At 39.5% G+C, this 14,130-nt stretch overlaps 1 protein-coding gene across 2 annotated transcripts in view; it reads left to right on the top strand.

The window, feature by feature from the left end:
- Positions 1 to 14,130, top strand: part of Nfatc3 (nuclear factor of activated T cells 3) — a 72,041-nt gene that overhangs the window by 43,130 nt on the left and 14,781 nt on the right. For both annotated transcript variants that reach the window (XM_060392040.1, XM_060392041.1), the window contains exons 7-9: positions 444 to 499; positions 3,451 to 3,577; positions 9,556 to 10,560. In XM_060392040.1, coding sequence (XP_060248023.1) covers positions 444 to 499; positions 3,451 to 3,577; positions 9,556 to 10,560 — 1,188 coding nt within the window. The remainder of the gene's footprint in view (positions 1 to 443; positions 500 to 3,450; positions 3,578 to 9,555; positions 10,561 to 14,130) is intronic.

Genomic DNA, 14,130 nt, shown 5'->3' with positions numbered 1-14,130 from the left:
TGTGTTTGTTTTGTGCATGTTTATAGAGACCAGGGATCAACATCAGTTGTCTCTTCAATTATTTTTTAACTTTTTTTTTTTTCCTGTGTAGCCTTGGCTGTTCTGGACTTGCTTTGTAGATCAGGCTGACCTCAAAACTCAGAGATCGCCTACTTCTGCCTCTCTGAGTGTTGGGATCACAGGCGTGTACCACTGTGCCTGGCTTGTTTTCTAACGTTTTAGGGAGAAGAGAGAGAATAGTTTCTTGCTGGCTATCTGTTAACCTAGGCAGCCTGATTTTATTCTCCCATTATTTTTCATTGCTACAGTTTCTTTCTTTCTTTTTGTTAATTGGAAGTTGAGAAAAACGTTCTCTCTGCCAATAATATGTGATACTAAATAGATTAGATTTTCTGTTTTCAATCTTGAATTGCTTTTAACTGTAATTTTTTTTTTTTTAATAGATGGAAGACCTCATTGGGAGGCTGAAGGGAAAATAATCAGAGAAAAATGTCAAGGGGTAAGAAATTCACCTTAATTATTTAAGGAATAAGTATTTAAGAGGTGCTGGAGAAATGGCACCGTGGTTAGGGGCACTTGTTCCTCTTGCAGAGAGCCTGGGTTCATTCAGTTCCTAATACTCACATGGTGGTTAACAACCATCTGCAAACTGCAGTTCCAGATCTTCATTTCTGCTCTCCTGAGATACCAGGCACATACATGGTACATATACATATATACAGGCAAACACTGAACACATAAAATTAAAAGAAAAATCTTAAAGAAAAAAATTTATAGAAGTAGTGTTTAAGGTCAGACATGGCCAGAAGTAGTATTAAGGCCAGGCATGCTTTTAATCCCAGTATTTGGGAGTTGGAAGTTGGTACATGTCTGTGAGTTGAAGGCCAGCCTAGTCTTTGTAGTGAGAACTTGTCCTCCCCCAAAAGAAGAAAGTATTTAAGAAATTTAGAAGGAAATGGAATAATCCATTGATACTTCTCTGGTATTCAGATTAAAGTTTAAGAAAAATAAACAAACCAGACAGTGGTGACACTTGCCTTTAATCCCAGCACTTGTGAGACAGGCAGGCAGATGCCTGAGTTCGAGGCCAGCTGGTCTACAGAGCTATTTTTAGGAGGGCTAGGGCTGGATAGAGAAACCTTGTCTTGAAGAAAAAAAGAAAAGAAAAACAATTGATATTTTCTCTTCTGTATGAAAAAGTAAAAAACTGGAAATGAAAGATTAGAGATGGAAGGACTTTCATAATAAAAATGTCACTGAGCTGAGTGATTTGCCCCAGCGTGTTTATTCCCAATAGAAGCAGCTGAATCTCTGGGTTATAGGCCAGCTTGTTCTACATAGAGAAGTCCAGGCCAGCCAGGTCTACGTAGTGAGACTCTGTCATAAAACAAACAAACAAGTAAAGAATATGTGTATAGTATGATAGTTGTGGTGATACTAGCCTGTAGCTACAGCACTCAAAGGGCCGGTGAGGAGGATGTTAAGTCTGAGGCCATCTGAGTCCAAGGCTAATAGCATGTTCTTCCCAGCCCCACAAAGCGACTGTGCTGGCTGAAGTCACTGGAATAGAGGGAGCCTCAGTTGAGAAAATGCTTCTATAAGATTGGAGTGTAGCCAAGCCTGTGGGCATTTTCTTAATAAGTAATTCATGTGGGAGAATCCTACTTATTGTGGATGGGGCCACCCCTGGACAGTTGGTTCTGGATTCTGTAAGAAAGAAGGCTGAGCAAACCATGGTGAACTAGCCGGTAAACAGGTCCATGACTTCTGTGACAGCTCTTGCTTCCAGGTTCCTACCCTGTTTTGAGTTTCTATCCTGACTTTCTTTCATGATGACAATAATATGGAAGAGTAAGCCAAATAAACCCTTTTCTCCCCAAGTTGCTTTGGTCATGGTGTTTCATCACAGCAATAGTAACCCTAACTAGGACAGTGACCATACTTCTTTTTGAGTAGTTACTGGCTTTTTTTTTTTTTTTTAAATAAACATCAATTTAGCTGGGTGTGGTGGTGCACACCTTTAATCCCAGCACTCAGAGAGGCAGAAGCAGGTGGGTTGCTATTTGTGGCTCTACAAAGTGAGTGCAGGACAGCCAAGACTGCACAAAGAAACCCTGTCTTGAAAAAACAGGAAAACAAACAATCAAAAGAGAAATAAACACCAACTTTGCTTCATTAAAACGAACAAACAAAAACCCCAAAACGAACACCCACTCAAGGTTGCCCATGCCTTTACTCCAAACGCTCAAGGAATTAAAAAGGGCCAGCCTGGTTTACAAAACGAGTCCAGGACAGCCAGGGCTATTACTCAGATAAACCATGTGCCAAAACAAACAAACAAAAACCTATGTAGAAACAAATTCCTAGTGTATTTGTCATTAAATATACTTCTTAATACCACAGCTAATCATTAAGCCTTTTAGAATCCTTACTGAAAGAAGCTGTAGATTGATATTGTATCTTGATTGGAATATAAGCCATCTTTCCTAGACTAGGAAATAATCACTTTGTACAATGCTTCCTAAACACATTGAACAGTTAAGTCTGGTGATTAGATTTGGTTTTGAATGAAGGTTTTTAGTTTGTATGTGCATATATGTTTTACATATTTTTAACTTAGATGTTTTGAATATAAAATTCATGCTGAGAAATCTAAACTAGGGGCTGGAAAGATGGGTCAGCAGTTCAGAGCTCTTGTTGCTCTTACAGAGGACTTGAGTTTGGCCCACAGAGGTGGCTAAAAACCTTTTGTAACTCCAGTTCCAGAGAATGCAAGATCTTCTGACTTCCTTGGGTACAGCACACATGTGGTGCACAGATATACTTTTGGGCAAACATACATGTAAAATGTATTTTAAAAAGGAAACTATATATAATACAACTTGAGAAATGTTAAACATGATCATATATTCAAGTGGCTGTTAAGGTATGTCTAGTAACCTGAATGTTCAGTAGAGCCACCTATTTTACCACATAGTATTTAAGAAGACTTTATTTATTTTAAAAGGTATTACAACATAGCTCTGGCTGGCCTTGAATTTGTAATATGTCTGCCCCTACCTCCTGAGTGGTGGGGTTACAGGTGTGCGACAGTGTGCTCTTATTTTTGCTATAACTAGAAAAAAAGTTGGGTAAAAATCAGTCTCTTTTTCAGTAAAGTTTTTGTCTCTATCAACAAGATATTCATGTAAATAAATCTCCAAATGACTTATATGACTAGTTGATGTACATAATTTTGTGTGACGGGGAAACCTTGCATTAAGAGTTGAGTCTCAGGGGATACAAAGTGAATAAAATGTAATTAATAAAGAAAAAAAGATTAAAAGAAAAAAAAAAGAGTTGAGTCTCAAAAAAAAAAAGAGTTAAGTCTCATGAGTTGCTCTGAACTTGGCAGGTGCATTTCATTTTCAGTTCCAAGTGTAACACAGTCTTGCTTTCCTTGTTTTTTAGGCTCACATTGTCCTTGAAGTACCTCCCTATCATAACCCAGCAGTTACAGCTGCAGTGCAGGTGCACTTTTATCTTTGCAATGGCAAGAGGAAAAAAAGCCAGTCTCAACGTTTTACTTACACACCAGGTACAATAAGTTGTGATGGTTTAGAGGTTTTTTCATAATAAGAAGCTTGTATTCAAATGTTTAATTAATGCCAACATATTCTTTTTGTTGTTTTTGTTTTTGGGGACATCGGTTTCTCTGTCCTGGAGCTTTCCCTGTATACTGGGTTGGCCTCTAACTTAGAAATCTGCCTGCCTCTGCCTCCCAAGTGCTGGGATTAAAGACATACACCACCACTGCCTGGCTCCAATATATTATTAAAACTCATATTGACTTTAAATATTCGATTAGAAGATGAAGTATAAATTTGAATTTTTGTCAGAAGTTTGTCATCACTATAAGAAGGGAAAGTGTGTGTACTCTTGGGTAGTGAACTTCCATTATGCTTTCATACCAAAGAAAGGTAGTATGCCCACGTCATGGTGTCTTCATTACTTTTTCTAAGACAGGCTCTCTCTTTGTAGTTTTGACTGTCCTAGAACAACTTCTGTAGACCAAGTTAATTGAAAACTCAGAGATCTATCTGCCTCTACCTCCCAAGTGCTGGGATTAAAGGTGTGTGCCACCAAGGCCGGCTTATTCTTGCCCTTAATGTATCATAGAATTTTATAAGATATAACATATGTAACAGGGAGGTGACATGATTTTCAGGGATTGGGATGTAGCTCGGTGTTGGAGTTTTTGTCTAGCATGTGCTAGCCTGGGTTCTATCCCCAGAACCATCTGGGACTTTCTGTAATTAATCCAAGCACTTTGGAGGCAGAGGTAGGAAGATAATAAGTTTCTAGTATACTTGGTGTGCTTGGCAAGTGGTAGGCCATTTTGTGCCAATGAATAGTTTATGGGTTTGTTGTTGTTTTGTTTTTAATTCATAACTGTGAAGAGTTAGATTTATATGTCAGGAGCCCATCAGTGATGGTTAAGAATATCAAGTTTCTGCCTGGTAGAAGCAGGTGGATTTCTGTGAATTTGAGGACAGCCTAGTCTACAGAATGAGTTCCAGAACAACCAAACTACACGAGACCCTTTCTCAAAAACAAAAAAAAAAAAGAATATCAAGTTTCTGCTGAAGGTGAAAAGAAATAAGATTTTAAAATATAGAGGTTGAAGCCAGGCATAATGGTACATCTGTGTAATGACAATAGACAATACTCAGAAAGTAAAACAGGTAAGAATACCATGTAATGAGACTGTGTTTTAATCAAACTGGATGTTGGAATAGACTGAAGGTGATAACGACTCTTGATTCCCATAGTGACAAATTTATAGGTCCCAGCTCTCCTGGTTTTGTTACTTTTAGGGTGTGAATTTGTTGTTGTTGTTGTTGGTGGTGGTGGTGGTGGTTCGTTAGTTAGGGGGTGTTGCTTCCTGGGTGCTGAGATTAAAAGCATGCACACCATGCTCACCTGTGTAGCCTCCTGATGCTACAGTCAGATGTTAAAGTACTATTGTGATGAAACTCATCTCTGTTCTGAGTAAGAAAGAATGCTTTTGTAATGAAAAAAAAACCACTATGGTCAGTCTATTAGAGGTATTGATTACTACCTAAAAGTGGTGGTAATTAAAGGCAGAAGCAAACAGGGGAGGCTGTGTTGCTTTCGTGCTACCATCTCATGAATTGGGAAGACACTATAAAGATGCAATCCTGTTGGCATTACATATCAAAATGAAAATCAGTAGAGTCCTAGGATGGAGAAGACCATTGGATTGGACTGTACCTCTAACCAAGCCTTAGGCTCCCAATTTGCTGTGTAGCATGCACATACCTTCAACTCCAAATTCTCTTTTCTCTACCTCCTAAATCCTGGGATTACAGGCATACACCACATTCAGCTGCTTTGTCTCCTTTTTAGTTCACAGTAAGCAACTAGTTACATAACCAAGGTCTCTGCTTATCAGAAAGAAATGAAAGGAATAGCCAGCCTGCCTGCCTTCTCTCTTCCCTTTCCTCCCCTCTTTTCCTTTTCCTAGCTTCCTTTTTTCCTTCCTTTAAGATACGGTTTTTGTTTGTTTCCAAAGCTGCCTTGGAACTCACTTTGGTGAAAGAAATCCAGGCTGGCCTCAGACCCTGGATTCTTATGCCTTAGCATTCAGTGTGTTGGGATACAGGCATACATTACCACTACCAGTTTCCTTTTTCACTTTTGAGCCAGAGTCTCACCAAGTTGGTCAGGCAGGTCTTGAACCTACCAGTCTTCTCTTCTAGCCTCTGTTAGCTGGGGTTGCAGGCATATCTAAGAGTAGGTTTTCTTCACTAGTCACTCTTTTTATAAGTATGTATCTGGGCTTAGAATTTAGTGCAACTTTCCTGAGACTAAAGTAGGAGCTGAATTAGAATTGGGGGCAGTCTAGTGGTCTAATGATACATTTTTAGTTTGACAAGTCAGAAAAGTTAGTATATGTCAGGTATGTATGGTGGTGCCTTTAATTCCAACACTTGGGAGGCAGATATAGGTGAATCTCAGAGCTCCTGGCCTGCCTGGAAGATTGTTGATAACATTTCTGTTTTTGTTGTCTTACTGTTGGTAGTGGGCTCACCAGTTACCAGGCTTAGAGGGACTATTCTGTTTTTGTTAGAAAGTTAAAGTAAAACATAAAATTCAGGTGTATCCCACAAACGTGTCAGCACATAGAGATCTGCCCGTCTCTGCCTTCCAAGTGTGTGCATGCACGCTTGCTTGTGTGCTTGTTTATTTATTTGCTTGTTTATGGTAAGGCGCACGATCAGGACTCAGTTCCTGTTGTGAATGTAACTATCCCAGAACAAAAGATCCAAAATCAGATTTCAACTAATAAGTGACTTTGAATACAAAATTAACCTTCCAGCACTTTGATTTCCTCATAGTGCATTTGGGACTGACCTCAGACTGAGAACATTGTATAAAGAGACTAGACAGGAATTTGAATTTGGTACATAGATCAGATTTTACCTATCTTAGGTCTTTCTCTTTTTTTTTTTTTTTTTTCCTTTTCAGATTTATTTTGGGCCAGGGTGGTGGCAGATACTAGCACAAAGGAAGCAGAAACATAATAGACGCTACGAACTACGTAGTGAAACCTTATCTCAAACAAAACAAATAAAGATTTATTTTTATTTTATGTGCATTATATATGTGCATGCCTGCTGTCAGTGGAACTAGGAAGAGGGCATCAGATCCCCTGGAGCTAGAGCTACGGATTATTGTGAGTCTCCATGTAGGTAGTAGGAACCTAGGTCCTCAGCTCTTAACTCCATTTCTCCAGCTTTTTACCTTTTTTGTTGTTGTTGTTTTGTTTTTCAAGACAGGGTTTCCCTGTCTTGCCTTGGCTGTCCTGTACTCTGTAAAACAGGCTGGCCTTGAACACCCAGCCTCTGCTGGATTACAGGCATGCACCACTGCTCCCAGCAACTTTTTATCTTATTTTAATAGTAAATGTAATATTTTGTAGTAGTCTTGAAAGTTTTTAATTTTAAAATTTTTATTTAGTGTTCGTGTGTATGAGTATTTTGACTGCATGTGTATCTGTACATTACTTGTATATAGTGTCTGAGGAGGTCAGAAGAGAGTATTGAATTCCTTGGGACTGGAGTTAAAGATGGGGTTGTGGGTTAAGAGCACTGGCTGTTTGTCCAGAGAATCTGTGTTCATTTCCCAGCACATAAATGGCGGTTTACAACTGTTTGTGAATCCAGTTCTAAGGGGTCTTGCACTGTCATAACAGTGCACATAAAAATAAAAATTAAAGAAGGCTCTTGTAAGCCACCATGTGGGTACTGGTAATCAAATCTCAGTTTCCTAACAGAACAGCTAGTACTCTTAATCAGGGAGCTTTCACTCTAGCTCTGTGAGATTAATTTAAATTGTTTATTCATTTTTGAGGGAGAGTCTTAATTGTAAAGTTTAGGCTGGCCTAAGAACTGAAATCTTTGGTCTCTTAAGAACTAGGGTTATAGTTGTGAACTATCATACTTGGCTCTGGAATTGATTTTTATATTATTTACTGTAACTACATGAAATAATTTTTTAATGTTAGTTTTTTTTTTTTATTAGTGTTGTTGTTGTTTTTTAAGGCAGATTTCTCTGTGTAACCCTAGCTGTGTTGGAACATGCTCTGTAGACCAGGCTGGCCTGGAAATCAGAGATCCACCTGCGTCTGCCTCCTGAGTGCTGGGATTAAAGGCGTGTGCCACCGAGCCTGGCCTTAGGTGTTGGTTTTATGTACTGCAACTTTGTTGTATTTATTTTTTGGCTTCTTTTGGATTTTGGTACTTTTTCTTTTTTACATTATTTTTTGCTGTTTTTTGGTTTGGTTTGGGTTCCTTTAGATAGAAACTAGGTAACCCAGGCTGCTCTCCTGCTAATGCTGGGGTTACAGGTGTGTGCTACCTTATCTGTTTTTCAGCTTTTTTCTTGATAGTCCCACGCTGGTAGAGAATCAAACCTACCACATGAGAGGTAGTTTCAGATTGGGAATCCTAGATTCAGTGCTTATACGCCATAGGATCATTTTTTTGTGGTTTTTCTTGTTGTTTTTACATTTAGCAATCTCTATTTTTAAATTATGTTTTAAACATTTCTCATGAATACGTGCACATGTGCACATGAGTATTTTATGTGAGTCATTAAGCACCTTGCTTGTTGTGGCCCATATTCGAAGGCCAGAGGACAACCTCAGGCCTTATATGTTAATCCTTGCCTTGTGTTTTGGTTTTTTTGTTTTTGTTTTTTGAGACAGGGTTCCTCTGTGTATACCTGGCTGTCTTGGAACTCACTCTGTGGACCAAGCTGACCTTGAACTCATGAAGATCACCTGCCTGTGCTCCCAAGTGCTGGGGTTTAAGGCATATACCACATTGCCTGGCTGCTTTGTAACTTGTTTAAGACAGGGTCTCTATTTAGTTTTTGACCACTGTTTGTGCCAGACTAGCTAGCCTATGAACTTCTAGGAGTCTCCTATTTTCTCTGAGTTTGCCAACTGAAATTTCAAAACAGCCTGCCTGCCTTCCCCCCACCCCCCATGAGTTCTAGGGATTTAAACTCAGGCCCTCACAGTTATACAGTAAGTATTTTACTTACTGAGCCATCTTCTCAGCCTGTCCATATTTAACTTTTTTTTTAAGATTTATTTATTTATTATTTATACAGTATTCTGCCTGCATGTGAGCCAGCAGGCCAGAAGAGGGCACCAGACCCATTATAGATGGTTATGCGCTACCATGTGGTTGTTGGGACTTGAACTCAAGATCTTTGGAAGAACAGCCAGTACTCTTGACCTCTGAGCCATCTTTCCATCCCCCTGTATTTAAGTTTTAAGTTAACATAAAAGTAGTAGGTTTCATTATGGCATTTAATTAATTATGGTACATAAATGCCATTTACTTTGTTTTTGAGATGGGATCTTACTAAGTAGCCTTGTGTAGCTCAGAACCTGCTATGTATACCAGGCTGACCTTGAATTTAGAGATATGCTTGCCTTTGCCCCAGGAGTATTGGGATTAAAGGGGTGTGTGTGTGTGTGTGTGTGTGTGTGTGTGTGTGTGTGTGTGACTATGCTTGGGTCTGTCTGTCTGTTTTTAATTGTTTTTAAATGATAATATATTCATAATGAAAAACATGTAAAAAGCATAAAAAGTACTAGTGAGCTGGCTACTAGAGGCTTTGCCTACTAGTAGTATGTAAAGGCACTTAGTGCTAAGTTTGATGACCTGAGCTTGCTTAAAAGGAGAGGGCTAACTCTCTCAGGCTGTACTCTGACCTCCACACATGTGCCTGGCAGGTATATGCACTCACACAGATTGAATGAATGAATGTAATTTTTTTAAACCAAAAATATTTGTGTGTATGTATATAAGTACATATATGTATATACACACATAAATAAAACACTTTACACAAATTTCTTTCTCTAAAGACATTGAGTTTATCCCCATATGTGTTATATACCCTAGAATTAAGAATTGTTTATATCATAATCATTTTGTAAGCTACATAATATTTGTCTTAATTTTTTATTTTCAGTTTTGATGAAGCAAGAACAAAGAGAAGATGCTGATTTGTCTTCAGTTCCATCCTTACCTGTGCCTCATTCTGCCCAGACCCAGAGGCCTTCCTCAGATACAGGGCACCCACATGACAGTGTATTGCCAGCACCGAGAAGCTTGATTTGTCCAGTCCAGCCAACATATGCATCTATGATAACCTCATCCCATTTGCCACAGTTGCAGTGTAGAGATGAGGATGCTGGTAAAGAACAGCATATAACACCACCTTCAGTCATGCACCAGCCCTTTCATGTTACGTCAGCGTCTCCTATGGGGTCTTCCTATCACTCTATACATACTAATGTGTATAATGGACCAACTTGTCTTCCCATGAATCCTGCCTCTAGTCAAGAATTTGATCCAGTTTTGTTTGAGCAGGATGCAGCTCTTTCTACTTTAGTAAATCTTGGCTGTCAACCACTGTCACCAATACCATTTCATTCTTCAAAGTCAGATGCAACAGGACATCTCTTAGCACATTCAGCTCATTCTGTGCAAACCCCACCTCATCTGCAGTCAGTGGGATACCATTGTTCAAACACAGGACAAAGATCTCTTTCTTCTCCAGTGGCAGACCAGGTCACAGGTCAGCCTTCTTCTCATTTACAGCCTCTTACATACTGTTCTTCACATCCAGGATCTGCTACAGCAGCTTCCCCAACAGCCTCTCATCCCCTGGCTAGTTCACCGCTTTCTGGGCCATCATCCCCTCAGCTGCAGTCTATGCCTTATCAATCTCCTAGCTCAGGAACTGCCTCATCACCATCTCCAGATAGCAGAGTGCATTCTGGACAACACTCTACTCAAGCACAAAGTACAGGCCAAGGAGGTCTTTCTGCACCTTCATCCTTAGTATGTCACAGTTTATGTGACCCAGCATCATTTCCACCTGGTGGTGCAGCTGTGAGCATTAAGCCTGAACCTGAAGATCAGGAACCTAACTTTGCAACCATTGGTCTACAGGATATCACTTTAGATGATGGTAAGTCCCATCTCCTCCCCACTTCCCTCAACTACCCCTTAGTTGTATGTATGTGTATGTTTATGTATTTTGAGTTAGACTGGCCTTGAACTTACTGTATAGTGGAGGGTGATCTAAACTTCTGAACCTCCTAAGTGCTAAGATTACAAATATATCCCACCAGACCTATGAAGTATCAGGGATTGAACCCTAGGGCTTGGGGTCAAGGGTTTTTTCCTTACAGAACCAAAACTCAGTGTATAGCTCAGGCTGACTTCAATTATATGGTGATTCTTCCTCTTGCTCAGCCTCCTGAATGCTGAAATGACAGGAGTGAGCCACCACATAGGTTACCTGTACTGTCATATAATTGAAGTTAGCTGTAACTACCATCTAATGAAAATCCTAAAGATTCTGAAACTGGGTATAGAATTTTAGTTTTTTCTTTAATATTAATCTGTCATTGGGAAATAATTCAAGATTAACTGTCTCCTGTGACAGATTTAGAGAGGCACTAAATCCATTCCTTAATGAAAAGTTGTCATGAAATGTCAAGTCCTTGGGGTGGAGTGATGTCTCAGGGGTTAAGAGCACTTGCTGTTCTTCCAGAGTTTGATTCCCAGCACCCACATGTCAGTTCATAATCTATAACTCCAGTCCCAGAGGATCCAATGCCTTCTTCTGGTTTCATGGGTGCTGCATGTGGTGCAGAGACATACATGTGGACAAAATACTCAAACACATGTAAAAAATTTTAATGTAAAGTCCTAAGCACAAAGGGCAAAGAAGACAAATAATATATATCTTATAAGCTTCTGGGCCCTTCTAGTCATACCTAGTACCTGACTAATAGTCTATATGATACAGGCAGTCAGAGTTACTATAATCAAAGTATGAAAGATCCATCTTAGCAGAGATCTGTATGACAGATTTCATAGGAAGGATTTGTTTCACCAGTCAGTGACATTTGAGTGGGTTTTGGAAGATGAATATATGTTTTCAGTAAATTCAAATCAATGGGAAACTAAAATAGTAAAAATAGAGAGGTTTGCTAGGGAGAGCAGACTTTTAGCAGGGGAACAAATGATACAGAGGATAGGGGTACAAGTAGTATAGTTTTCAGAGATATGAGGAGGATATTCCCGGTCTTTGTTGTAAACCTTAAATGTATATATAAACTAGAGCAACTCAAAATAGCATCTTCCTCTTTTTATCTAATCCAGCCCTTACCATCCACTATTTCTGAGTAGGTGGTAACGTTTATAGTGTTGGACTTCCAGGTGTGGCACCAGTTGTAGATACTGCAGTACAGCTGAGGCGGGGTTCAGATTTGTTATTCTAGGCTTAGCTCTTGCACCACTACAGCTGCCCTTCAATGTGGTATGGATGGTAAGAGCTCTTTGCTAAAGGTGTCTGTAGAAGGGATTAGGTTTGTGTTCTTTTGTTTTAAGACAAGCCCTTACTAGGTAGCCCAACCTGGCTTTCCTCAGCTTCATAGAGGATGGCCAGCCTGGGCTTCATGTTGAGATTCTATTATAAAACTGGACTAGTGGTTTCAGAGCTCTAATTTGTGATTGAGCTAACTAAATTGTTGCAGCTTTCCATTAGAGTTTCCCTCCCACTTGTTTTCCGTTGTTATTAGACTAGCAGTTCAACTTGCTGCTGTGTTGAAAACTGCCACTGCCAACTGTTGGCTCTATGCAGCAACATGTTCATCTTGAATGTAGGTCAGTTGCAGATTTGACAATTAACAATCCAGATATTACCTCAGCCGCTTCAGCTCTGTATGTAAGTGTTAAGTAGGTGCTAGCCAGGCACGGTGGTGCACACCTGTAATCCTAGCACTTGGAGAGGCAGAGGCAGCAGATTTCTGAGTCAAGTCCAACCTGGTCTGTAAAGCGAGTCCAGGACAGCCAGGGCTACACAGAGAAACCTTCACTCAAAAAAAACCAAAAGAAATTAGGCACTTTCTGGTTTTGATTTCCTTTGTTTGTTTGTTTTGTTTTTTTAAATAAAGAGCCTTGCTTAGAGCCTTGGCTTATCTTGAATTCATAACTGTCATATCTTTGGCTCCCAAATGCTGGAATTATAGATGTCTGCCACAATGCCTGCCTTTTAAAAGCAAAGGAATAATAAACATGAGATTCACATGATTGCTTGACAGGGGTGGAGAAGCCAATTATGGAGGATGAGTAGAGAGGTAAATATGTTAGTGTTTTGGTACATTTATTGTGCTTATATAAATATTTTATTGCATTTTTATTTATTTTGTGTGTATGTGTGTAGGCAAGAGAGAGCCTGGAAATGACTGTAGAGGTCAGAGGACAATTTATAGGAGTTCTCTTTGAACCATATGGGTTCTAAAATCAAATTCTGCAGGTACCTTTAACCTCTGAGCCATCTTGCTGGACCTAGACAGTTATATAAAGGAAACCATATATAGCCAGTAGGGAGAGGATATGATCAATGAGATATGTAATTACTCCACTTTATGGGACCTAGGGGATATAGGAAGGTATATAATACTTTTCCTTTTACTGGAATACTGGGATCTCCTGTTGTCTACATATATGTATCATCAGCCTTCAGATGTATTTATGATGAAGATTTTCAAAAGTTTAAGTAACTAATAAAGAATGCTTATGTACACTTGGATTGTAGCAAAGGATTGAGGACCTTAAGATGCTACTGCCCTGGGATATGCAGTAAGAAAAATCACTTTAAACTGGTGTGGTGGTGTATCCCTTTAATCCCAGTGTTTGGGAGGAAGAGGCAGAAGGATCTCTGCTAGCCTGGTTTATTAGATAGTGAGCTGCAGGACAGCTAGAGCTTCAAAATAAAAAAACCCTGTCTTAGAAAAGAAAAGCGATGCATGCTTTTGATCCCAGCAAAGGTAGGCAGGAAGATTTTCATGAGTTTGAGGCCAGCCTGGTCTACAAAGCAAGTCCAGGATAGCTAGGGGTATTACACAGAGAAACCCTGTCTTGGGCCCCTCCAAAAAAAATTGATGCATGTGGTGTTGCACATCTTGCAGAGGCAGGCGGATCTCTGAGTTTGAGGACAGCCTGGACTACAGGTTAGTTCCAGGACAGCCCGAGCTATATAGTGAGAACCTTTCTCAGAACACCAAAACAAACAAAAAAGAATTTATTTTTTGTGTATGGTATTTTGTCTACATTTGTATCTGTGTACTATACTATGTCCTTGGTTCCGCTCTCAGCTCCCCTATGACTGGAGCTACAGATGGTTGTGAGCTGCTATGTAAGTGCTTGGAATTTAACCTGGGTTCTCTGGGAAAGTAGACAGTGCTCTTGACTTCAGAGCTGTCTTTCCAAGCCCAGTTGTAATCTTTTTTGTAACAAGATATAAAGTGTAAATTATTAGGCTTATTGGTATAGACATTGATCAGAGAACTAAGCGTTTTCACAGTACTGTGTGACTACAGTATTATGACTGGACTTTGAATTCAGCTTTGTATGAAACTTAAATACTCTTGCATGTGTTAAGTAGTTTCTAAAACACCTGGACTTTGTAAACATAACAATAGTAAAGTCTGCTCTGAGTAAGACAGCAAATCCAGTTTTTTATAGA

Source organism: Meriones unguiculatus, chromosome 10, assembly GCF_030254825.1.
Source record: "Meriones unguiculatus strain TT.TT164.6M chromosome 10, Bangor_MerUng_6.1, whole genome shotgun sequence".
Lineage (NCBI taxonomy): Eukaryota > Metazoa > Chordata > Mammalia > Rodentia > Muridae > Meriones > Meriones unguiculatus.
Note: the sequence above shows the minus strand (reverse complement) of the source record. Positions and strands in the feature narration are given on the sequence as shown.